The sequence below is a fragment of the Colletotrichum godetiae genome (genome assembly GCF_030913485.1).
Source record: "Colletotrichum godetiae strain CBS 193.32 chromosome Unknown BDP55scaffold_54, whole genome shotgun sequence".
Taxonomy (NCBI): domain Eukaryota; kingdom Fungi; phylum Ascomycota; class Sordariomycetes; order Glomerellales; family Glomerellaceae; genus Colletotrichum; species Colletotrichum godetiae.
In genome coordinates this window covers 111,516-135,096 of record NW_026851302.1, presented here as the reverse complement: position 1 = coordinate 135,096, position 23,581 = coordinate 111,516, and the positions used below count along the sequence as shown (strand labels likewise).

The 23,581-nt window shown below is 51.3% G+C and overlaps 7 protein-coding genes across 7 annotated transcripts; 2 read left to right on the top strand and 5 right to left on the bottom strand.

Annotated features, from left to right (window-relative positions):
• Positions 1-4,731: 4,731 nt before the first annotated feature.
• Positions 4,732-6,960, bottom strand: BDP55DRAFT_326496 (uncharacterized protein). Its single transcript, XM_060566814.1, has 4 exons — positions 6,661-6,960; positions 6,054-6,602; positions 5,793-5,948; positions 4,732-5,734 (listed from the first exon to the last, which is right to left on the bottom strand). Exons 1-4 carry the CDS (start codon positions 6,718-6,720, stop codon positions 5,018-5,020), a joined length of 1,482 nt encoding a protein of 493 aa, XP_060424744.1. The 5' UTR covers positions 6,721-6,960; the 3' UTR covers positions 4,732-5,017.
• Positions 6,961-9,315: 2,355 nt separating this feature from the next.
• Positions 9,316-10,131, bottom strand: BDP55DRAFT_561999 (alpha/beta hydrolase; the record flags this gene model as incomplete). The annotated part of the gene is made up of 1 exon (XM_060570121.1): positions 9,316-10,131. The coding sequence occupies one exon, from the start codon at positions 10,129-10,131 to the stop codon at positions 9,316-9,318; it is 816 nt and encodes a 271-aa protein (XP_060424743.1).
• A 1,410-nt stretch (positions 10,132-11,541) lies between these two features.
• On the bottom strand, positions 11,542-12,603 carry BDP55DRAFT_677886 (kinase-like domain-containing protein). Its single transcript, XM_060575944.1, has one exon. The coding sequence runs from the start codon at positions 12,570-12,572 to the stop codon at positions 11,757-11,759; it is 816 nt and encodes a 271-aa protein (XP_060424742.1). The 5' UTR covers positions 12,573-12,603; the 3' UTR covers positions 11,542-11,756.
• Positions 12,604-14,786: 2,183 nt separating this feature from the next.
• On the bottom strand, positions 14,787-16,138 carry BDP55DRAFT_561963 (uncharacterized protein; the record flags this gene model as incomplete). Its single annotated transcript, XM_060570116.1, has 3 exons — positions 14,787-15,015; positions 15,067-15,778; positions 15,988-16,138. Coding segments are annotated over 3 exons (1,092 nt in total), but the record flags the coding sequence as incomplete, so codon positions are not given.
• Positions 16,139-17,178: 1,040 nt separating this feature from the next.
• BDP55DRAFT_561870 (uncharacterized protein) lies at positions 17,179-20,425 on the top strand (the record flags this gene model as incomplete). Its single annotated transcript, XM_060570111.1, has 4 exons — positions 17,179-18,116; positions 18,178-19,221; positions 19,304-19,658; positions 19,745-20,425. The coding sequence occupies 4 exons, from the start codon at positions 17,179-17,181 to the stop codon at positions 20,423-20,425; spliced, it is 3,018 nt and encodes a 1,005-aa protein (XP_060424740.1).
• A 154-nt stretch (positions 20,426-20,579) lies between these two features.
• On the bottom strand, positions 20,580-21,428 carry BDP55DRAFT_697316 (uncharacterized protein; the record flags this gene model as incomplete). Its single annotated transcript, XM_060577669.1, has 1 exon — positions 20,580-21,428. The coding sequence occupies one exon, from the start codon at positions 21,426-21,428 to the stop codon at positions 20,580-20,582; it is 849 nt and encodes a 282-aa protein (XP_060424739.1).
• A 323-nt stretch (positions 21,429-21,751) lies between these two features.
• On the top strand, positions 21,752-22,907 carry BDP55DRAFT_636459 (uncharacterized protein; the record flags this gene model as incomplete). Its single annotated transcript, XM_060572886.1, has 3 exons — positions 21,752-21,789; positions 21,848-21,876; positions 22,105-22,907. 3 exons carry the CDS (start codon positions 21,752-21,754, stop codon positions 22,905-22,907), a joined length of 870 nt encoding a protein of 289 aa, XP_060424738.1.
• Positions 22,908-23,581: the final 674 nt, after the last annotated feature.

Genomic DNA, 23,581 nt, shown 5'->3' with positions numbered 1-23,581 from the left:
GTCGGCGATTGGACCGTCCGGACCGTCCATGGATATGTTTGAGAGCCAAGGTTTTCGCTTCGATGTGACTCAGTAACTTTAGTAAGTGAGCGAGCTATCGAACGAAGCAGCGACTCGAAGGCAGGCTGGGTCATAAGGTCAGTCATCTTTGTTGCCTGCGCAGGGAATTGCTTCTAGGGAAAGAGCTGCAAGCATACCTGCCTCCGTGTCCTAGTAGCTGAGATGCAGTCTGTAATGCTGCAAGACGTGGCCCCCTCGATGTATGTGTGAAAGGACCGAAAGATGAAGCGTAGGTCGTGGCTCAAACTGACGGCAGAGGTGGCACAAATGGCGGCTGTGTCACAAAGAAGAACCGAAATGCGCAGTTGATAAGAGCCGACAGAGACTAAAAGAAAGAAAAGGGTTGGCCGGGAGGAAGTACAAGCCTCGAGGACCCAAAGGCCAAAATGATATGCCGTGTTGCTGGACGGCAGCTCTGTGTGACGAGCTGCTGACCTCTGCAGCACCAGAGAAGGCGAGGGTTGAAGCAGGATGGAAAGATTCGAGCGTATTCGAGAAGGTAGCAATCGAGAGGTTGAAATAGAATGACAGGCGAGATCATGTATTAATCTCAAGCAGCCCAGACTGTTAGCTACATATAGGCGAGACACTGAGGTGCATGACCGACTGCGGAATTCCTGGCTTGGGTCGGGGAAGAGGGCCGACGCAAGGAGATGTTACACGAACGAGAACGGGCGAAGAAGAAGACGAAGAAGGGACATGGGTGAAAAGATCGATGGCGAGCGGCGACGGGTACGAGAGAGGATCTTCTGTGAGATGCCAGGGGGAGCCTTGAATGAGAGAAAGGGCCCAAGACGATTGAATGCGGGGGTCGAGGAGAGGTAAGGAAGCGGCGACTGTTTCCGATCCAAGGTAGACTTGACGGAATTCTTCTCTTATTGGAACTGGCGGCAATATCAGAAGAGATGTGGCTTGGGAGTTGTAAGTGTCGACATGAGGGAGGAATACCCGGGCAGGATGTAGTGGTTGCGCGTGTGAGTTGAGGTGAATGAACGCGATGAAGGACAGGGGGTGAAGGGAAAGTAGGGAAGGAGGGAAGGGGGGGAGGGACGAGGGAAGGAACGTATACATCCATCCAGAGGCAGTTGCCAAGAGATGAAGTCAAAACAGAGCACTGTGGAGGGAAGGCACGGCGGAGGTGGATTTGTAGGATGAGAACTGGGAAGGTGTGAAGCTGCCACAGCCTTGCTCGAGGAAGCAGGTACAAAACATACGAACCTACCTTGCCTAAATCTGGGGAAGTACCCTCTTCTTGGAGGTGGAGGTGGAGGTGGAGGCGGAGACGGAGGAAAGTAACGAACGAGGATGTGTAGATGGCTTACCTTGCCTCAATAAGTCCTGATGAGATCTAAGGTAATGCTGTCCGGGGGAGCGGCCGAATACTGATTGTTCGCAACCGCCTCTACGCGGGGTGCTGGAGTACTAGTGTGAGATAGGATGTAAGATGAGATGCAGTAGTCTGAATGAGGACTGACTGGGGATGAAGTCGATGGATGGCATCTACATTAGAGAAAGAAGGCAGAGAGGCACGACGGCAGAATAGTAAGACGGCACGACGGTTCAGTGAGAACATCTCGGGCAAGGTATCTGTCGGGCGAGTGAAATGCAAAGCCCCAATCCATCCGCTTCATCATGGCTGCCACACTGTAAGGCCAGACGCCAAGTTGCCAACGAGCCCTTGCCAGACATGATGTGCGGATATGCAACCTCACAAACATGCCTCTGCAGGCCAACGCAAGGCTCTATTCTACACAGGGCTGGGCAGGGCCGGGCAAGGTGGCAGTCAAACGGAGGTGGTCTGGGCAAACAAAGAGAAAGGTTGACGAGGGAGAGGCAGAGGAAGCTCGGCAAGTGGAACGAGATTAACACGAGTGGTGCTTGCCACTGATGTTTCCAGAAACGAGAAGAATAAGTGAGAGATAAAGTGCCAATCTTTTCCGAGCCCCAATGGGGACCACCTCAGTGACTAGCATCGTCAAGATGCGGCCGAGGATATCTTCCCTTAGGGAGTGAAGCGAGGTGAAGGGGCTGAATGCGCCTTACGGATATTGTCGATGAGTGAGTAAGACGGATAGAATGTCTTGCACCCTCGATTGTCTGTCTGCCCTGGTGTCTCACTTCCACGCCATGGCGGCAGTGTACCCGTTGGGCGTTGCCCCAAGACGTCGATCGGATGACTACTTGGCTGGATCTCAATTTGGATGAAATGTCGATTCGCCAAATCCTGGATGAAATGAGAGATGAGACGACCAGGGAAGAGACTGAGAGCCGCTGCATTCGATCTTTCCATTCAGTCCACAGTGCAAACGACGGGAAGTACTTGCCTCCATTGACGTAACTCGGCCCCCCGGAAGGAGGGAACCAGAAGGAAGTCGCGTTTGGCTGGACCTGCCTAAGTATCCCCAGGTCCACTTACTGCCTCTTGCCTCCTGCTGCCTCCTGCCTCTTGTCTACTGCCTCCTGCCACCTCCCATTTCTTGCCTCACTCGGGTGCCTTAACACCGTGTATCAGCCTCAGATATCTACGGAAGATCAAGGGAAAGGGCAAAGAAAGAGAGAAGGCATCGAGTCTTCTGCTCACCGCATACCTCACCTACTTTTACTTTTCCTGCAAGGCCAACACTTCAACCTGTTGGCCTTCCGATTCTCTGACCGCACTTCCTAAGGCACTTTATTTCTCGGGCAGATGTGGACGTGGCGTGAGAACTTGGCTACGTTAACGGCCGAGACATCGAAATTTCATTCGCCATGCTTCTTTACATCTTGCATTTCTCTACGCAGCCAGCCGTTTTGTCGGTCAGATCGGCCGGACCATGCGGCCCTGAGGCCTCGCCATCAACAACACACGGTGCGGCCTCCCCCATAGTCCACGGTAAAATCGACGGATCCGAATCGCTGCTGTTGATCCTCCACCTCGTGGCCCGTTATCGAGATACAAGAAAGCCATTGATTGGAGATAAAAGAATTGAGACAAGAGGTCCACTGGCAGCTCATGGTTCGATCTTCCGCTTTGAAATCCAAGGGTTCAGTCATTGTTCTCTTCCCTCGAGACTCCTCCCGAAATGAGAACTGACGAGATTGCCTAGCCAAGTCACCCAGTTTGGCGCCTGCATCCCTGGAGCCTGGCCTCGGTGCACCCAATCTTGTATGCGTTCGTTTGCCTGACATGCACTGTCTATCCCTCTGTGCCGCAGCTGGGGCTCATACCATGGATGGCTGAGCTGGCAATAGACATACCCAAAATAGAGGCAAAACACACCTATGCCACAGGGACCCCGCCTGCATCAACAAGTGCCAGCAACCTGGGACGCAGTGATCGGGAATACCCTCTCGCTCACGACTGATGTGACTAACTGCGAATACAACGTGGATGCGTGGACGTGCGGATGAGGTTTAACGGCGCAGCAAGAGCAAACGACTAGCCCCTCATTACGAACTCCAAGCAGACTTCAAAGTGCACTGTACTGTTATTTGCCTGCCTGTCGCGGGCTAGACTTGATTTTGTCTCCACGAATCACGGATCGCAACCTGCTCTTTCATCTACTCTTTGGTTTGCCGGGATAGCCTTTGTAAACCGAACGAACTGCCCACTCGAGCTTGAGACCCGCCACCAAACTTTCAGACCAGACTCGAGAAATCCGGCAAACGATCCCACGCAGCTACGTTACCACGGTTGCGTTGGAGCTGCTACTTCTTCTTGTCTTCTGTGTTCGTTTCTCGGGCAAGGACAGAAGCGAAATGCTGACTATCAATGGGTGTTGCAGAGTTCGGTAGCGACCCAATCGCCAGCGCATTCTGTCTCTCACAAATGCATCCCGCCTGACTGCATTGTATTCTTTTGGCCAACGAGCGACGACTGACGGACCAGAACCAACGCACGTAAGATCATCTCAGCGAAACGATCACCGGCCTAAGCGGTTGCGAGCGGGACCTATCCCAATATCTCTCGGTTTCCGGGCACCTAACGCTGGAGGCAGGTGATCTTCGCGTGCGGTGCAGAATGGCAATCCTGCGCTGTCGCTTATTACTCTCCAACCAGCGTGCAATGTCCTTGTTGTGGACTCGCACCGATAGCAGACCCTCAATTTTCTGCGCCAGCCCAACACCTCTCCAAACCCCTCTGACGGCCGAGATACACAAGCAAGGTCTCCCTAGGTTGGCAATGGAGATCATGTCATTCGTCTCCCTCGACCGCCAGACCTCGATGTGGCGTCTGCAGTTTGCTGTGGAAAGAGGCACACTTTCAAACCCTGCGCGTCGCTGCCTCCCTTTTTGAGCAGTCGTCTGGTCGTTCTCATCGCAATTTGCCAGAATCACTCGACCCATTCTCTGCTTTCGTACGGCTTGTTTGCTTCCTTTGCTGCAGTTAACCGGCGAAACACTATTCGTCGTAGCAACGCCGGTCGAAGACTCACCACCCACCACGACGAACCCTCCGGATATTCTCTGCCGAATTGATTCTCCGCAGCTTGAGCCTGCCAACTATTTCGAGCTCTCGTCTCGCCTGAAGCTCGCCTGAAGCTCGGCCGAAGAAAATAGTTTCAGAATGTGAAAATGATTGTCATCCAGCTCGCCATGAACTACTGCCATCAACGGCACCCAAAAACACGCTTCGACATAGTTTTCACAACCATCAAGGTTCACAAGTCGTTTTCTGATATGTGCATCCCTTTCTCCTTATCCTGAAACGTCATTGGTATCTTATTCGTAAGTTCCCCATCAATATGGGAGAATTTCCGTCCCATTTTCCGACCGTGACCCAGGTGTACATGCATCCTTTTGTACCCGATTTCCTGGCCCTGTGAATGTTCCAGTCGCTCTGATCATGTTTCCACATGCCTGTGTAGCTGAAAGCCACTCATCGAAGCTATTGAGATCAGTCTGATAGTCCTGTTTGGCCACCAGCACCGTTTCAACAGTGCCACGCCTCAGTGATAATGATTATGAAGCGATGCTTTCAAGCATTCGCAGCTTCCACACCAAGGCCAAACCCCGATTCCGTAGTTAACTCCAACATCTTTTCTGCTACCCATCTGCCATTATGAGGACCTGCGAAACATGAAGTCCGCACCATGACCATTGGCCAAAACATTGTCATAGTTCGGTAAGCAAGGCCCTCGATCGGCGCCTCTTCCTTCCCTTCGAGCCCGAATACCGTCCGGATGTCGTCGAGAACATCTTCAACGACTGACACACCATCCGACCAGCTCGGCATAGGACCTAAGCTAGTGGCGACTTTGCCGCTGCTCTCCTTGAGAATATTTCGCAACTCGATAATTCGCTCTAGAAGATATACACGAAGCGAACGATAGTGGCTTCGCGCGATAGCAACTGATGACTCAGACGACAGCGAGAACAAACCGTTGAACACTTTTTGCTGCTGTCCGGAACACGTTGAAGCGCCAGAGAAGCCGAGGAATGCAACGGCTGCCTCAAGATCGCTGCTCAGATCGATGCCGCCTCGGATGAGGTCCAGCAAATCCTCCGGTGGGCTATCGGTTAGCTTGGTCAAGTTGCCCTGTACTTGCACCTTGAAGTCAAATGCTCTCTTGAAATCGACTACCTGTCGAACAAGCGGCTCGAGAACAGGGCCCTTGCCCCACGGGGTTTCTACTTCTTCCAGCATTGACCATAGAGGCGTCAAGTGGTCTCGCTGTATAAACATCTCCATCAACTTTTCCCCGGGAATATCAGCTAGAGTGTTCATCGGAGATAAGGTCCAGACTACTCACCGCTGCATGGCAGAAGAAGGTGAAGCAGGCTTTGTCGACTTCGTTGGTCAAGCCATGATCTGCGCGAAACTTGAACAGCTGCAAGCCTCCGGCACCGTGAGGGAATACATTCTCTTGCAAGTCGATTGTGCTTGTGCCTCGCTTGCCGTTGATAACCTGCTGGGGTTAGCCGAAATACTAACTACACCTCGGAGTCGAGGTGTGGTCCCGAACTGGTAGACACAACATGCGTCAACGTCGGCAGGACCAACTCAGGCGTACCTCGAACATGCCAAACAAGAATAACGTGACCAGGTTAGCATCATCTCGAACTGCAACTGGATCTTGAAGGGCTTGGTTCAGAGTCGAAATCGCTTTCCCGTAATGTCGCCGGGCCTCAACCATGAGCCCCGACTGACGAAGTGACCGAGAAGCACTCGCCAAGGCCACAGCGTGTGTGGCGTGTCGCGCATGACTGGCATCGGATAGGTCAATGTCGTAGTACTCGGGCAATCGACTGAATATTAAGATGCTGGCCTGCGCAGCATAGTTGGCGTGGAACCGGCTCACCGACAAAACTTCCGGGCCGATTTGGATAGACTTGGAAAGAACCAGTTCGGGCTCCTCTTCCGAATCCAGCAATGTCTGGGAGGAGTCTCTTCGAGCAAGGATCAATGGCAAAGGTGAGCTGTCCTGCGGTTGACTATGAGGTCTGGTCGGTGGAGGCTGCTGACGGTGTTTCCATCTAGACGTCCATGATGCTGGGTACCCGGAAGATCGTCGTTGTTGGGAGACGGAGAGAAACGTCCTACGTGGTTTGGGGCCGTCGCGCTTGATTCACAAATCAGCATGTCAGTTAACATCTCATACCGGGTTCTCCGAAGCTTACCGTCGTGCGCTTCTCCTCGACTCTCGAGTGGCCCTGTTGCGGTTTGGCCAAGCTGGCCATGGCGACTAGGTCTCGTCAATCCAGCGGTGATATGAGCTCGACATTCGAGCGACTCTCATCAGCAGTGTCCCAGCAGAACCAAAGGTAACGCGTCTGGAGGGAAACGGAGAACATTGAAGCTATGTAAAGAGGTCAGATCGAGTTGGTAAGGTTGGGGAAGCTCCCCACGATAAATGTGGAAATTTGGAGAATGTTTGATCTGGCTGATCCTGGTTAAGATCGCTCGCAGTCGTAGCGGCATATCCCATGTAGTCGTCGTCGACCACCCATCCACCCTTGGCAACGCGGGCGAACACGGCGCGTGCAGTAGCCCCCAGGCCAGGCGAACGACCTCGGTGAGTTGGGCCAGGACAAAGCTTATTGGTGTCCGTCCGGTGGTGGCGGACGTGACTGAGACGTCACTTTGACCTGCCCCGAACCGGCCAAACTCTAAAAGAGTGCGAGTAGCGCGCCGCGCTTGTTACTAGAGCGCCAAATGTCTCACACGCGGCGTCCTCGAAGAATCCACCGGGGCAGATTCCGGTGGTTAGTTGTCTTTGTTCGTTGGCTCTTCTTTCTCGTTGGGATCCAACTGTGGACTGTCTTGTCCCACAGATGGTCGTCAGCAATTCGAACGTTGAGGAAAGACCTTGCAGGCGCAGACGATGCTGGCTCCAGTGCCAGACCTGCAATTCTAGCCGTATTCAGAAGGCAGACCGAGGTGTCAAAGGAACCCATGATACGCCGAGTCTAAGGCCGAAAAACTCTGAGCTCAGACTTGAACATGAGGCTTAAGTTGCACAGACGACACCTTTATTCCATGCATCAAGGTCTCTGCCTGCTGGAGAATCACTCACGCGCGTGAAAAGGGTCTCGTTCCGTTGGCTCGTGCCCCTATCGAGCTGCAGGATATTGGACCCTGACAGCGGCCAGATGATCTGCGGCATGCGATGCCGCTGGATCCACAAGGCACGACGAGCCAAGACACACTATTGCTACTATTTTCAACATTAAGGCCGCTCAGCCATGGCAAAGTCTCATCAGTTGGATGTATGGCAAAGTCTCGGATGCCAAAACGCGGCAATTCATATGAGATCGAGGCTTGTCGAACCTTGCCAGGCACAGAGAGGCTAGAATTTCCTAATCGGCCGAACCAACACGTTGTACATCAGGTACGAAGTTTACCAGAGTTGGCTAATGACACAATCTGTACAACCCAACTATCATTCATGGACGCAAAAAAGCAGCTGATAGCATGAGCTCACAACCAGCATCGAGATTTCTTCTGTACCTTATTCGGTGATTCAAGGATTAAGCAGTCTCACTTACTCAAGAAAGAAAAGCTTTGCGCCCCCTGAAAGACTTGTAGCAGCAAGGAGACACAGGCTTTTGGCGTCGTCAGCAACCTTCCGCTCGATGCCGCTACTAGACCTCTGTTCTGAGCCATGGAGTCTGACGTCAAAGATCCCTCATAGCCATGGTGGAGTGGGGGAGAAGCCGTTGCATTGGGATTCTGAGGAGGGGGGCAGGGCAGAAAAGGAGCTTGGGTCTGTTGTTGAACCCCTCGTTTTGCTTCCCCCCTTACCCATGAGGATGATCTCCCCGTGGATGAAGCAGCACAGATGAATTTTCCCCAACTTTCCCCGACATTCACGGCACGCACATCTCAGGAGAGCGAAGAGCTCGGATCCTCGCAACGCAACGATGAAGAGGGACGGCAGCGGACTCGTCTAGAGTTTGCGACGGGATCCCAGACAAGGGCCGCAACAGGCCGACCACATCGCCGACGGACTTAGTCGGCAAGCAATTTATGCGACATGACACACCCAATTGGACGGACGGCATTCTCACGGCCACTGCACCGCCGCCGGCGGGTTGCCGTTTTGCTGGCCCAGTCATCCGTTCACACACACATACAACGCTCCAGCCACCTCGTTCACATTGGAAGCCGACTTGCCCCCCTCCAACCCCGCCTTTGCCGCTGTTTGACGCCGCAACAGTGAGGGCTTGCCGGCGTTTGACGGCAATGATGGCCGGAACTGCGGGGCCTCGGCGTTGCCCACGATGAGCGGCTCTTACACGCTCAACTTTATCGCGCTTCCGATGTCAGTCGTCCCGCCATCGTTTTCCAGCGCCGGCTACTGGCTCCATACTCCATCGGCGACGGACTCGACCACCATCCCGTGAAACCCTAACACCTGCTTCGGTCGGCAGGGCTGACAAGACAGACCTCCATCTCAAGTCTTGGTTGCTCGAGATCCCAATTGCCGGATAACTCAATGGATGGGAGTTCGACTCGTTCACAGGACAACTAGCCAACTACATCCCAGGATGCAACACAGAAACATAATCGTGGTGAACCGAACGCCTTTATTTTGTGCCTTGGTTTAAGGCGAGATCAAGGTTGTTTAAGGTTACAAAAAGCAAGGCCGAAAATGGAGCCGGCAGTAGTACCTTTCACAGCCCCGGCACGGTGCGTCCCACACCATCCCGCAAATGGGGCCTTTACCACCCGCGTCGCCGGCAGACGGAACACCGTAGACGCTACCGGCACTTGAACTTGACCTCCCGAAACCACACACGCACACACACATACACTGGAACACGACCTTGCTTTCATGACGCCGCGCCTGCTTCTACTGCCGGCAGCACGCCGATCTTTTGAAACCACCTCTCCAAATGCCCATTAAACTCCTCGCTCTCGAGCTGATGAAACCAGTGGCCCTTGCCCTCGATCAACACGATCTCATCCAGCGCCTCATCACCCTTCGGCAGATGCTCACGATCCGTAGCGACATACCAATCGTTCGAACCCAGCGTCAGTCGCGGGCACTTGAGCTTTCCTCCAAAGGCCTTGACAGCGTTCTCTTGCCTCCCCAAGCTGTGCTCTGCGTCGCCCCAGCCGCCCCAGCAGAGCGCGTACATGACGGCCCCGTCGAACTGCGCCATGCGGCGGAGGTGCCATGTCTTTTGCCAGGCTGGGCAGTCGGGGGAGTAGCAGTACGTGCTGAAGAACTCGACGAGCGTCGGGACGATCTTGTCGTTCGCTTCGGGCTCGTCAAAGAGGTAGGCGTCGCGTTCGCGGACGGCGTTGGAGAAGGCGTGGATTGGGTCTACGCCGATGGAGGCCTTTACGAGGTCTGGACGGGATGTGGCGATGTAGTACCCTGCTGCGTCGCCTAGAGAGTGAGAGACGACGATGAGGTTTTTGGTGATGTTGAGGTGGGATAGGAGGGCGAGCATGTCTTCGGCTGTGGATTGCGGGTAGTAGTCTATCACCTCCGGGTCGGCGGATTTCTCGGGGCCGGGCCAGGTGCGAATGGTGGGGTCGGGCGGCGGGGCGGAGGATTTGCCCTGGCCGCGGCTGTCGATGGAGATGACGCGGAGGCTATGGGATAGGAGGAAGGGGACTTGCCAGCTCCAGTCGTGCATTTCGCAGGAGAGGCCTGTGATGAGGAGGATTGTGTGGGTTGCAGTGCGGGGGCCTTCGTCTAGGTAGAAGAGGTTGAAGGAGGGGTTTCGGGAGAAGTAGGGCATTTTGGGCGGTTGGAGTTGGGGATTTGGGTTGCGGGTGGTGCGATGGGTTGCTTGAGTTTAGTTGATGGATGTCACGATGTAGACGGGTTCGTTCCATGTTTTATGAGGTTGTGAGCGACGAGGTTTGTGGCGTTCCTTTGTCACACGTCGTTCATGTGTCAGCGTCCGGACAAGTTGCACTGGAGCAGCTAAGCTGGATACTGGAAGGTGAGACATTTTCCCAGCAACACGACCCCGCGGATTTACGATGCTCAATCGATGAAATGCTATATCACTGGTTCAGAGTATTGTCGACTGTGTATTATCGTGGTTGGGGGTTCGTGGCGCCCGGTTCGGGAAGGAAATCTGACCGTCTGACGTGAGATCTAAGGTAGTTCGGTAGGTCTGACAGCTGGGATTTTGTCCAGATGCGTGCCCGGTGAAAGAGAGAGGGTTCGGGCCAGCTCATGTGAGATGTAGTAATGCAGACGCCCATGGTTGAAGAGTGATATGTACTAAATATGTCGAGCTGGTTTCGCCGGGATTTCACATTGTCCGAATCATGTGAGGAGCGCAATAGATCGGGTTCGGACTCGGGGTCGTGGGTGGGCCTGCAAGCTCGGGATCGAGATTGGGGGCTTGGCTGAGACTTTGTCCGCTTCCCGAACCCGGAAGGCGTTGGGATAGGGCTCGATTCTATGAGCTACGACGACGAAAAAGCGTTTGTAGGAGGGTGTCGACTATATCGAGAGCTCCAACCTGAGTACGTCCTTTCAGGGCCTATCCACTCCAAATCATTTGAGTTCCGCCCGAATGTCTTAGCTCTCATCCAGTATAAAGTGAACCTCGGCCATGCTTATGATTCTGTAGTCCTTCAACCATCATTTTTAGAAATATTCTCTCGAATACTTCAACTTCGCAATAATTTGCTTAATGTTAAATATCGCGGAGACGCCCGAGTCGTCTCGGATATTTGTTATAAGTACCTTGAATCATCAATAGAATTCGAGGACTTTTGGATAAAAGTCTTGTGAATAAGTCTGAACATACAGCTCAGATAAGGTAGCGTGAGTTGGCACCAGTGCCGGTCACCATGTTCGACCACTCGCCAGGCTGTAAACGCCCACCCTCCCGATTCCTCGAAGAGAATTGTAGCACTTGCAGTAGTAGGGGCCCAACGGCATCCGGGCATCGATTCGATCCATGTTACAAATAAACAGTTCTATCGGGACGTAATAAGTCACAATCGGCCTGTGACATGCGAGCACCCGGGAATCTCACATTGCTCTAGATGCAAGCGTTTCCTTTGTCTTTGCTCATTTTGCGCTGCAAAAGTCATATTCCATTTACTTATATAATATAGCCAATACTATAGACTTTGTGCAATGAACTATGTCAGTTTTGATAAAGGGCAGTAAATGTTCGAAGCTACCGTGTTTCTAGCTTTATCCTAAGGCCGACTTAGATCTAATGTCCGCGATGCTGATTTTGAGTTGGCCCTTAATCAAGTTTGGGCATAAGAGCCCCTAGCCCGTGGAAACTCACACAGAGTAGTACTTTCTCTGGGTTATCCTCATTTGTCTGTGAGCTGCAGCCGCCGTTTCACGATAACCAATAGAGCTGATATTCCAGTCCTCGGACACGTCGACGAGGAGAAGCCTTGTTTCCACAAGTGTCAAAAGCTCCTTCCATGCTGATGGCTCCTGCCATGTTGTGTAGAGAGCTTTGATGTAACGTTGTGCCTCCCTTTGGACACGGTATTGCTTCTTCTTGTTGACCCGCTCCCATTCCCAGAGGTATGCGGTTTCATCTCTGAACTTACTCACGGTGTCAAAGCCGTAGGAAAGCCAGATAAGCAACTCCAAGACAACACAGCCCATTGACCAGACGTCGTACGCTCTTGAACGAGCCTCGCAAGTGGATCGGTTCTTGTCTCGGCCCATTTCCATCTCAGGAGGTTCGTACCGAGATGTTCCTGGTGGCGTCTTGGTGTATATCTCGTGAGCTCTGCGAATATTGGTCGCGGCTTCTAGATCATGGAAAGCAGTGTGCCCCAGGTCGGCGATTTGCAATGTCATCTTCTTGTCCAAATCGATGAGCAACAGAATGTTTTCAGGCTTCAGGTCCCCGTGTCTGCAGTTACCCGCATGGAGTTCCTCGAGAGCACCGAATAGACCAGTGAGCTGGCCGAAAATCCAGGCAAGCTCGACTTTGGTTAAAGAAAACCCAGAGTTTCGACTCCAGTACTCGGCCAGATTTCCACCTTCCGCCCAGGGGAAGAGGAGGCAGCGATCTCCACGGTGTTCGTAGGCTGCTATGGGCTTGAAGAGGTGAATTGACTTGTACTTAGTGAGCATCTGAAGATTCTTTACCTCCCTGTCAAAGAATTCGCGAAGCCCGGGATCATCATTCGCCTTCTTCAATGCGAGCGCTACGGAGCCGTCTTTGTTCTGCAGAGCCCCGTCAGTATGTGATCAATGAGGGTAATCATGCGATGCCTGGAGTTGAGTACTCACTCTAGCCATTGTCTGGGTCTTGATATGTGCTCGATGAATGATGACTTTGGAGACCTCCCCAAAGAATCCCCTACTTTCTGCTCTTCGGCTGACTTCTTTGAACGGAAGCACCATCTCATTGGGGAACCAAAACCGAAAATGTTGACCTTCTCCGAATGTCGGGGCGATGAATCTCCACTGATAGACGTTGAAAAGTGCTTTCTCGTTGTGACCCCAACCCGGGATGTGGAGAGGGCCATGCGGGCCGGAGCTGCCTGGGGATGGGGTAGCATGCCAATTCCATATCGTATTGCTGCTGGCGGCATCTCGCATCACTCGAAAGGTGATGGGAAGTGAGTTGTTGGTGAAAGAATGAGATTTAAGGGCTCTCAACAAGGACACCTTCTCAACATTACTCGTTGACATTGACACAAGGGTCAGGAATAAACAAGTGGCATCATTCGTCGCGAAATGGACGAGGTCAGAGTCAGCGCCAAGGTTTGCCGCTTTGAGGATTTCGGCCACGCTATTTGGGTTGACGAATTGAGAGAACTTGTGATTCGGTAAGTATTCAAAGCCATCATGATTGGAGCAAAGGCTATCAGTAATCTTTTGGCCGAATTTGGAGATTTTTTCGTAGTCTGGGGAATTGTTGTCACCAGATATGAGTGAAAAATACTGCCAGAGACTCGTCTCCATCGCAGGTGCGGTTTCGTCGAGATTTTGGAGCTTTATTCCACTCTCGTTGTTATTAAATTGTTCCATGTCTCTTCGAACGGTATCCTCGGCATCTTTGACCTGTCGGATAAGGCCAGCCCATTTGACATATTCGAGCAGATCTCTTCCCATAACGGCAGACTGGCCCCGATCGTAAAGGCATATGCTTCTCACTTGGTACATGAGAACTTTCTCGTAGAGCTGTTGGACGTGCTGCTCAAGTTCTGCTCGCAGTGCCACGGAAGAATTCTCAGCTTGATTTTTGCCGAGAAATGGCAACACCAAGTTCCAGTACCATTCCATTCTCGACAAGACGTAGGCGATGCCTTTGCGACTCATAGTGGCATTGGGGATGGGTTCTGAAAGCATCTATGAAATGTGAGCGATTAGTCAGTCAGCTGATGCACTCTCTCCTTAGCTCAGAAAGTTACGCACCTTAATTCCGAGACAGACGCCTACCCAGGCGATTGAAGCTTCGGGAGCATCACAAACCGCTTCGCTCATTAGTCTCCTCACGTTACTGACCGCTTTTTGGCCTTCTGAGATGCCTTGCGTGGTGGTGGGCTCTTCCTTCGACATCTCGTCCAATCCTTCCTGGACCAACCGCTGCATCTGGCGCCATTGTTTCCCTGAATCTGGGTCCATAGAGCTGTGTTGAAGGAACCGAACCGATAGGATTTGCTCATAGGCTTCGATTAATTCCGGCTCCGCGTTCTGGAGACCACGGTAAGCCTGACTCCAGAGCTGCCGGAGAAGCTGGCATCGATAATAGTGCTGCAGTATCGGATCAGGAGATTCCGTTGCTTGTCCGAGGTTGTTAAAAGCCCCAGCCCCTGTCTTGGACGGTGTCGGTGCTGAAAGACCAACCCAATCCATTGGCTCCATGAGCTCAATCCAATCATCCTCTGACCCTGTTTTGACTTGGGGTACGCGAGCAGTGGATGTATCATCGTCTGTATTGTGCCACTGGTTCCCCATATCAGTTCCGGGGTCTTCGTTCAGAACCGTACTCCTTTCTCCGGAGCCTCGATTACTGCCGGGTGCCTTAGAGCTGGAGGCGGTAATGTTGTCCCCATCCGACAGCATTTCCACTGACAGTCGTGGTGTCAGCAAGGCCAGGAATTGAAGATGATTGGCAATGTGATTCATCATAGGGTTGATCTCGGGATGTTTGGTTGGCGTCTCGGTCATTGCTGACGTCACAACCCCCATAGTAGTCGTAACCTGTTCTGCAAACTCTTCCTCTTGCTGTGGGACATCGAATCGTACGCTTTTGGAAATCTTCGCCGCATTTTCAGGAGCAAACTTGGGCTTAACTGATATATTCTCGTCATCAATTCCGGGCCGCTCATCTCCTTGCTGATCAAGCGGCAAGTGGCAAAGGGGGCAGTCATGCGCTAGACGGCCAACGTCGGATGATTCTGGATGTTCAGCAACGCCAATTGGGCCACTTGGGCCCTGCGACCACAAGACACCATGATCTCTTGCATTGTGTTCTCTCCATTCAGATAGACTAGCAAAGTTCGGGGACCCTAAGCATTGACTTGAAATACACGGGAAGGGTAAGAGGTCATCGTTCACATGGCATCTTTTTCACAATGTTAGCAGCCAAGATGTAGATCTTTCCAGGACGACTTACCTCCACCAGACATTGCTTCCAAATTCGGTCTTGAGAAACATCTTTCGGCAAAGAGGACAAGGTTTTCGGTCTTCCCCATCTTCGAAATCAGGAGGGCTAGGGAAGTTCGCCTTACTCCCGAGAACAGTTGATGCTCCAGCCCGCCTTCGAGCCGGCGTCTCAGCGTCCGGAGAAGCTGATTTATTGAGTCGGGGTTCAGGGTCCGAAGCCTGGGTTCCGGATTGAAAGGAAGTACCAGCAGAGACTCCACTTCTCGAAGTTTTTGGTGCTGATGCCGGACGTGAATCCCGGGCTGGTTCTTCAGGTGGCGATGACTTTTCTAGTGGCATCTGCCTGGATTTATCTGGAGGCTTTTTGTCGCGGCGATGGTCTGTGCGCAGTTTCTTATCATGAGACCTCCAGTATAATAACCTGATATATCTCTGTGTCATCGACTTGCTCAAGTGCCTATGTAGGCTCTCACTAGCTTCCGGATAAAGGCCTTTGACTACAAGCATCGCCTTTGCCTCAAAGGAAGAGACTTTTGAGACCTTTCTTGATCCAAAAGCTTTAACTCGAGTATCCAAGGATGAATCAGATGACTGTCGAATGTGAATAGCGAGCCTATCAAGCTCGTTTATCGACTTTTGGATGCCATCAAGTTCAACTGTCCACTTGTCCTTCTCGTCATCCGAGGATTCGTCTGAACTTGAGTGACTGGAATCAACTGTAGCTAGCATTTGGTCAGCCCATATTAAAAAAGGGAAGAAACACTAGTTTTACTTTGGAGAAGGTTCGTGTTGAGCATGTCCAGTACCAAAAGAACAAGGTCGCGATACTGTGGGTAGTGTTTCAAGCGTTGATCGAGGCTGCCGTTCCCCTCAGCGAAAACGCCGAGATAAGCCGCCCAGTCGAGAAATCTCTTCTTCGATCTTCTTATACTCGATGATAGTTGATTCTCTGCGCTTGTTTCCAACATATGAAGGCATGTTTCAAAGTTTAACTCGCACTCGGTAGCCATCGTCGAGATGTACTCTTCCACCCCCTCGCTCGAGCCAAGCCGTTCGCCATTTTGATTCACAAGGGCAGTCATCTCTGGCTGCAGTTGAATCAGGGTTGACTCAAGCCTCTTAGCCGAAGAAGGAGCTCATGAGGTTGTGCGCATTGATTTGCTTGTAGCGTCCACCTGCTAGTTGGTGGTGTAGTGGACTAATAGTGTTCATCGCGTTGAGCGGGGAAAGATGATAACAATTACATGTTCTCACATCTTCTTCAACCTCGCTTACGGTGACGTCTCAACCAATGGCTAATTAGGCAAAGTGATTATATGGTCTGATACAAATCATGTAGCTCACGAAATTGAAGCTCGTCAACCCGATTGAAACTTGTTGGTCTCGTCTGCTCAAAGGAATTAATGGAGGCCTTGGTTGGATATCTTTTTACAATGACTCTGCCCCCCCTAAAAAGCTTGATTATCATTACACAGGTCTTCAAACAAGATCGGGAGGGACTCCAAGACTAAAAAATTTTCGGTTCTTGACCCCTCAGCTTGCCCAGACAAGGTCCCCACATTGAGTGGTCAGCGATCTGAAGAGGAGTCGTTTCTCAGCTTGCCCGTCCTTGAATCAACTTGACATCTCGCGTAGCAGTTCCTAGAGTCTTTCCTGTCCGATATGGATCGTTTACTTTTCGCTTTGAGCACTCTGTTGTTTACATTCATTTGATCGCTCGTACGAGACACTCATAAGCTCTGTTGGGTTCGATTCCGCTCTCCATCTCGGCCACAGCCTAATCAAAGCCTCTCGATCTAGGTCTAGAATATTTCCTGCGCGCCGACTCGCTCCCAACCGAACTGATACATACGACCCCGCTCAACGCTAAGCTTTCGAAGAGCTTGATACACCTCAGTCGTTGTTCATGACGAGGCTGGAACAAGGGAAACCCCACACCCCACCTGCTGCCATCATGGCGCCGGATTATCCGGATCGTAGCAGCGGAATTAATGGAACTGAGGAGTGGCAATTGGTAAATGGGCTGCGCGAAAACCATGGTCGCTTCAGCTCGGCCAGAATGACCCCGTCTGGGCCCTCGTTCAGGTACAGCAGCAAGCAAGCTTCAAGGATCTTCAACGCCATGCGCATACTAGAAGTGCAAATTCGCAACACATTCACTATTCTGAAGCTCGAATTGTTGCTTTGCCTCGAGTCTGAAGGAGACGACGATGCGTCTCAAACAAGCTCGGGAACCGAAACAGATCAAGATTCTGAGGAGGCTACCTCTGACTCTGACTCTGATGATATCTCTTCACAGTCGAGCACGGATTCACACCCAACATATGAACGTGACATACTATATGACTCGCACGTTTACCGCCCTCCTTTATCCGAAGCAAAGTATTATCTCTCGAAACTGTGTTCCCTTCTCGAGGCACGGGTCAACCCTCTTCTTGTGCCCATTGAGTTGGCAGACGGCACCCAAAGCCAGCGCTACCCGCAGCTAAAGCGACTTATCCAATACCTTGCTGACCCAAATTCGCTAACACAGTTGGAGTTAATCCCAACGGGGAGATGCACATCGACGGAGTTCTTGTTCAACATTTCAGATAATTTAACGACTGCAAATGCCTTCCTCGCTTTCAGCGGCCCGGATAAGAAGCCACTCAAGCTGTTGCCGAAAGAAGTTCGACAAAATATGCTCATAGAGACCGAGCTTCTGGGCCGTTTCTTTCTTTCTTTCAACAGTTTCGTTGACAGGTTGAAGATATCGATAGCCTCTCTGGATGACTTTGCTACACGTCCGAATGAAAAGGTCGTCTCAAGTCAATCTTACGCTTCATTCACGCTTTTCCGGAAGTTCTCTCAGCAAGCAACCACTGCTTGTCGTGCTGTGGCGTCTCAATTCGGTTCTTGTGACCGCAATACGGTAGACCACAAGACGTTACTCCAGCTCCCGGGATGGGAAGAGGTATCGAACCGGGATTCGAGGGGCCCTACTGAGGACCCGTCGATTCGGCTATTCTTCAGAATGTGCTCACAGAGCAAATGGCAGGCAGCAAGAATGTATTCTCTGCTGTATGCTACCATCTCTTCCCTTTGACTTACGCACATGCAAATACTGAAACTGCTAGCGCAGGCCTGAGCATACCATACGCTGCAAGCAGCAAGAGCTCTGCACCGCCCTGACCAATTCTTACAACCAGGACTGTGATCTAGATTTCTACGTCCCAAAAGACGATGCAGAAGCTAGCGGTAGAGTAATACCGATTCACGTTCCATATAGGTCAAACAGGACGCGAAAGTTTGGTGCCAGCTTTCCAAATCAGAAGCAGAGCCTCTGGACTATGATCAAGCAAGGCTACTTTGCTAAGGAAACCAGTCTGAGCTTATTATATGACACCGAGTATGCAGGCAAGACGCTGGAGTTCGGCCAGCGTAAAGCTCTGGCAACTAGGCTTGTGCTCGGCTTGATGATCTGTTTGGATTCCAACGACGTCTTCGAGTCCTGGGACCCGAAGCACATTTATTTCTTAGAGCCCGTAGATACCCAGCGCACGCCATTTGTGTCAATCACCAGAAAAGGGGGCAGGAAAACCCACCAAATCCGACCTCTGCTGTCCGAGCTACGTACTTGCAGTGGCGACGAAGATGACCCAAGACCTCTGCCCCAGTTCGCATTGCTGGCCAAGGCATTGCTACAAATCGCCAGCGGAGACCGTCTCGAGAATGTCAAGATAGCCAGGCCGTCTGGGCCGGCCTTTCGGGATGAGTGGAAAAAGCTCCGAAGATTATTGGATTGGTACACCCAGAACGTGACCTGCGGAACAGAGGTGGATCTACAGATATTGCCCTTGTTGATAGCAGCTCAAGGCTGCCTAGAATTCCATCTGGAGTACCGAAACCGTCTAAGGGAAACGCAATCAAGCCAAAAGATTGATATTGCGCGGAAAGTAGTCTTCGACACGATCCTGGTCAATATCGACGACAGCCTAACGCTGAAAAGTGTAGTGGGATCGAGCCTTGGCATCCTCACTGATACACAAGCCCCCTCAGTTTCACGCCTTTCGTTGGCGCAGGATTTATTGAAATCTTCGATTCCGCGGTTTGGTGTCTTGACAGTGCGGCCAAGTCAACCTAAAGTGGCGCTATTCGACTCGAAACAGGACACAAGGCCTTCAACGTAAGTAACCTCTCATCCCATTCTTACCTTGCCCTTGTTATGAATTTGATGACGAAGTTACTGAACATAAATGATCCACTAGTGCCGATGATTTCTGGAGACTCCTCGATGAATTCCATAGTTCCTACTCAAACTCTGTCACTAGTCGCATCATGAATTCAGAGGTGGAATCACCACGGCGGATCCGCATCGCAGTGCTTGACACTGGAATTGACTTCGCACATCCAGGCATACGAGAAGCCATGGACAAAGGACGCATGAAGAGGGAGTGGTGCCATAGTTGGATCGGCAGTGAGACTAAAGATGACGACAATGAATTGCACGGGTCAAGCTGCGCGTTTCTCCTGCACAAGGCCGCTCCTGAAGCAGACATTTACGTTGAGAAGGTGTTTCAAAAAAACGCCGTGAGAGATTACGAAGCCAAACACATAGCCAAGGTACGAAATGTTCAGATGATTTAACGATGATTGGGTTTCGAAACAGCCGTCCATTAACCGAACACTGACCTTTTTTCATGAAATAGGCCATCGAACACGCAGCAAATACCTGGGACGTGGATATAATCTCGATGTCTTTCGGCTTACGGCCTCCCACAGCCCGGGAAGACGGTGACAAAGTTGAAGAAGAACGAGCTATGAAAGAGTATGAACAAATCGTTGACGACATCGAAAATGCAATTGTAGATGCCTCCATCCGCTCACGCCGACTTATGTTTGCAGCGGCCTCTAACAGCGGCAAGAATGAACCGTGTGCTTTCCCAGCGAGGTTCTCACAGGTCTTTTGCGTTCACGCCTCGGAAGGCAACGGAGAAGATGGTGGTATTAACCCAGAATTGGAAACAGGGTTTAACTTTATGACACTTGGTATGGGGTTGAAGCTGTTGGAGAAGAAGCCAGGCGGGCCTTCAGGCTACCGGAAAGCGATTAAGTCAGGAACATCATTCGCGACGCCCATCGCTGCCGGCATAGCTGCTACAGTCTTGGACCTCGCAACACGTGTGAGAGAAATCAAACCTCGAGCGAAGAACAAACTCAAGAGGCATGATATGATGGAGAAGATGCTGCAGATGATGTCAAGTCCCAAGAATGATGTCCGAGATCGGCTGTGCTATATGGCGCCATGGCATCATTGGAAGAGTGGCTGGCAAATGAACGAGACTGAACGTCGACTCGTTTGGGACACCATCAATAGTAAGCTATCATAGCGCACAACGATAATTTGCATCTTGAGCCACAGAAAGAATTGAGGGTGCATTCTGATTTAGACTACCTATCTCAGCCTTGCATTTCAACGCGAACTGACCAGCAATCTCAGTACGTAATCCGCATTCACAGTGAGAATTGCTGACCTTGAGTCCTTTAAGTCAGAATCCAAGTCACGGAATGTTCCTCTGCCGTCTCATATGTGACAAATTGTCTCATCGCGCTGCTATCTTCATCGTCAACGAACTTGATCCCATCAAGGATGCCGTCGTCTTTCGATTTGCACTCGCCAAGTGTTGCTCCAACGATATCTTCAGTGTCGTGTCTCACACTGCTCTTGTCCCACCAGATCTTTCGAACTCGAATCCCGAGAATGAAAGGCGTTGAGCCGTCAAAACTCGTGGCGAGTACCTCCTCACTTTCGTACGCTCCCTTCGCGCCCGCCGTGGTGCCCGAGTATGGGTCCGTTGCCGCAGCGTGTCCACTGACTTTGTTCTTCTTGGACTGAACTTTGGAGAGCTTGGCTCCAGCAGTCCACATCAACCCAGTCACCAAGTACACTGGCTTTTTATGCTTCGTATTATCGATGTGGAAGGCTACACCATCAATCTGGAGAGCGTTCTTCATGTATTCGGACGTAGGGATAAAGTATTGGACAAACAGTTTCTTGACTGTCAGGATCTCGTCGTTCTCGCGGTTGCGCAAAAAAGAGAACATTGCACCCAACCCATCGCTGCCAAAGACTTTTGCCCAAATGCTGCCCTCAAGGCCTCGGAGCTCTCTGAGACTGCGAGTGAAGCCGGTCTTCTCGGAGGGTTTGTCGAGTGGGAACAGCTGCGAGTCAGGGACCTCGACAGTGTCGCCAATGTCAAGTGGCGAGAAGACGCTGTTATGATCAAGACCCCGCAGTACAGAGCCCAGTTTAAGATGACCCTTTGGCGGCGGTGCGATGCTGAAGTCGGGGCACAGATGAAAAGAAGGCTGGGGGCTAAAAGAAGTGGCCATCTTGATTCAGACAAAGAACTCTAGTCGAGCTTTGTAGATAGAGTATTACTGTTTGCAGATACTTATGTTCGATGAAAGGCGAGACGAGGGTGTTGCCATCAAGACTTATTGACTCGACCGAATCTTGAGATTTCTACTCCAGCTCTCAACTGCAATTGACCTGGGAGGCCTCAATCAACTCTAGTAGGCCCCCGCATCTGATCAGGTCAGCCTGCAGATACAAGGTGTGACGAGCAAGAGAGGGAGCTGAGCACTCGACCGAGAGAGGGCAGGAAGCACCAATAAAGTCGAGCGTCGACCCCAGCATCTCATTTGCCACCGTCATGCCGATTGGTTCAAGCACATGCTTGGGCAACATCAGGTACTAATCAAACGCCTTACGAGGCTTTCCTGCCTAGCAGATACTATTACTGGGGCAGACCGCCCAACCTCAAGCTGGGAGTTACGGGTGAGAAGGCTCGCTGACAACGATTCGAGCACCCCTTGACAGCTTTGAGTCTTTGCCGTCTACTTACACTCCGACACCAGATGTCTTTCGTATTGCCAACAAGGCGGATGCATCGATTTCAAATCAACAAGCTACTCTGACCGCACTCAGCAAGCTCGCCCATCGACAGTCGACAACAATAGCACAGAAGTGGGCCCACCGACGCACAACGATCTGACGTCCCCACAGCACCACCGACATTGACGAGGCAGAGGAGGCAATCCACGAGCAATACTAAAGCTGTATACGTCGAAAACGAAAATGTGATATCGTACAGCGCCATGGAAGATGCTCATATCAGTTTAAATACGCCCCAGAGCTTGAGCAAAGCGCACCGGGTGTCTTCTGAGAGCTTAAGGGTTGTAACAGCTGCGCCACTTGTATGGCATGGTGGATCGCCAGGCGGAGCAAGTATATCCACTCAAGACTGCGATAAGATTAAAGTGTCAAGTCATCATGGGGGGGAGCCTGAACACTCTGATTGTGACGAGACAGATGCCGTCGTCTCTGTTCGTGATTTAGGTTTCAGCGCGATGCCTTGGCCAGCACACCATTCATGCAGCCGCAAACCCAGTCAAGGTGATGTCTTCAATCGCATGCCTTCAATCGAGGAAATAGAAGATGAAATTCGACAAAGATTGAGAGCAATCTTAACCGGAGCGAGATGGACCATGGGGAATATCTTCCAGTCGATTCATTTGAAAGGATCTTTGACCTCAAAAACCATGATGTCTGTCGTCAAAACTCTCTATCAGGGTATCACTGAAGAAGACTTCTCTCGAAAGGCTGGCCAAATCTGGGGTAATGATACTGGCAGCCGACGAAGGATCGTCGCTACACTGGTAATAATGAAACAAACCAGCCGCATCGAAGACTTCATCCAAGAAAACATCTTCGATCACCACTTGCCACTGTGCCCCAAGATCAAGAGCAGGAAAGAGTTCAGAACTCTTGGCGATTACCCCATCAACACGACTCTCTTTCAACACTAGGAGCGCCTTCACGTTGGTTTGTTGTATGTTCACCAAAAAATGATTTTCGTCACCATTTTCGAGTATGGGAACTAGAAGCCCCTGCTCATATGTATTTTATCATAATGTGCGGCTTCCGTGGAGCAAATTCGAGCAAAAGAGTTTTTCTCGAGTTTTGCATCTGCTATCTACTTGGGTATGAAGACATCGAGAACTTCCAGAGAGACCGCAATCCCATTCGCTGGTTGGATGATACGGATGACATAGAAGAACCTGATTACAGTTACTTCGTAACTTCTCATGTCCCAGGCAAGGGTAAGCAAGCCCAGCTTAACCAGCTGCGGAGAAAGTGAGTCTGATTAGTCCCTACCCCATCATGGCTTACAATTTAGGCATATCTGACACCTATATAATCAGTGGGTTAAAAGACTGAGGAGTTTGAACTCCTGTGCAGGATTTGTGTGCCAGATGCTGGAATTGATCATGAGCGGAATGCTCATCATTGATCCTAAAGATAGACACTCTATTGGTCGCATCTCTTCTGGGCTGTTACCCACTCAAACCTCGCGGAAACATTCAAAAGCCTCAGTCCATTCCCAGGTACTACAATCAAAACCTACAATTCTCCGGAGCCAAAGTCTTCCAAGGTTAGTTTTGTCCAAGCTCTGATAGAGATCGTTCATTATTAAGCATTG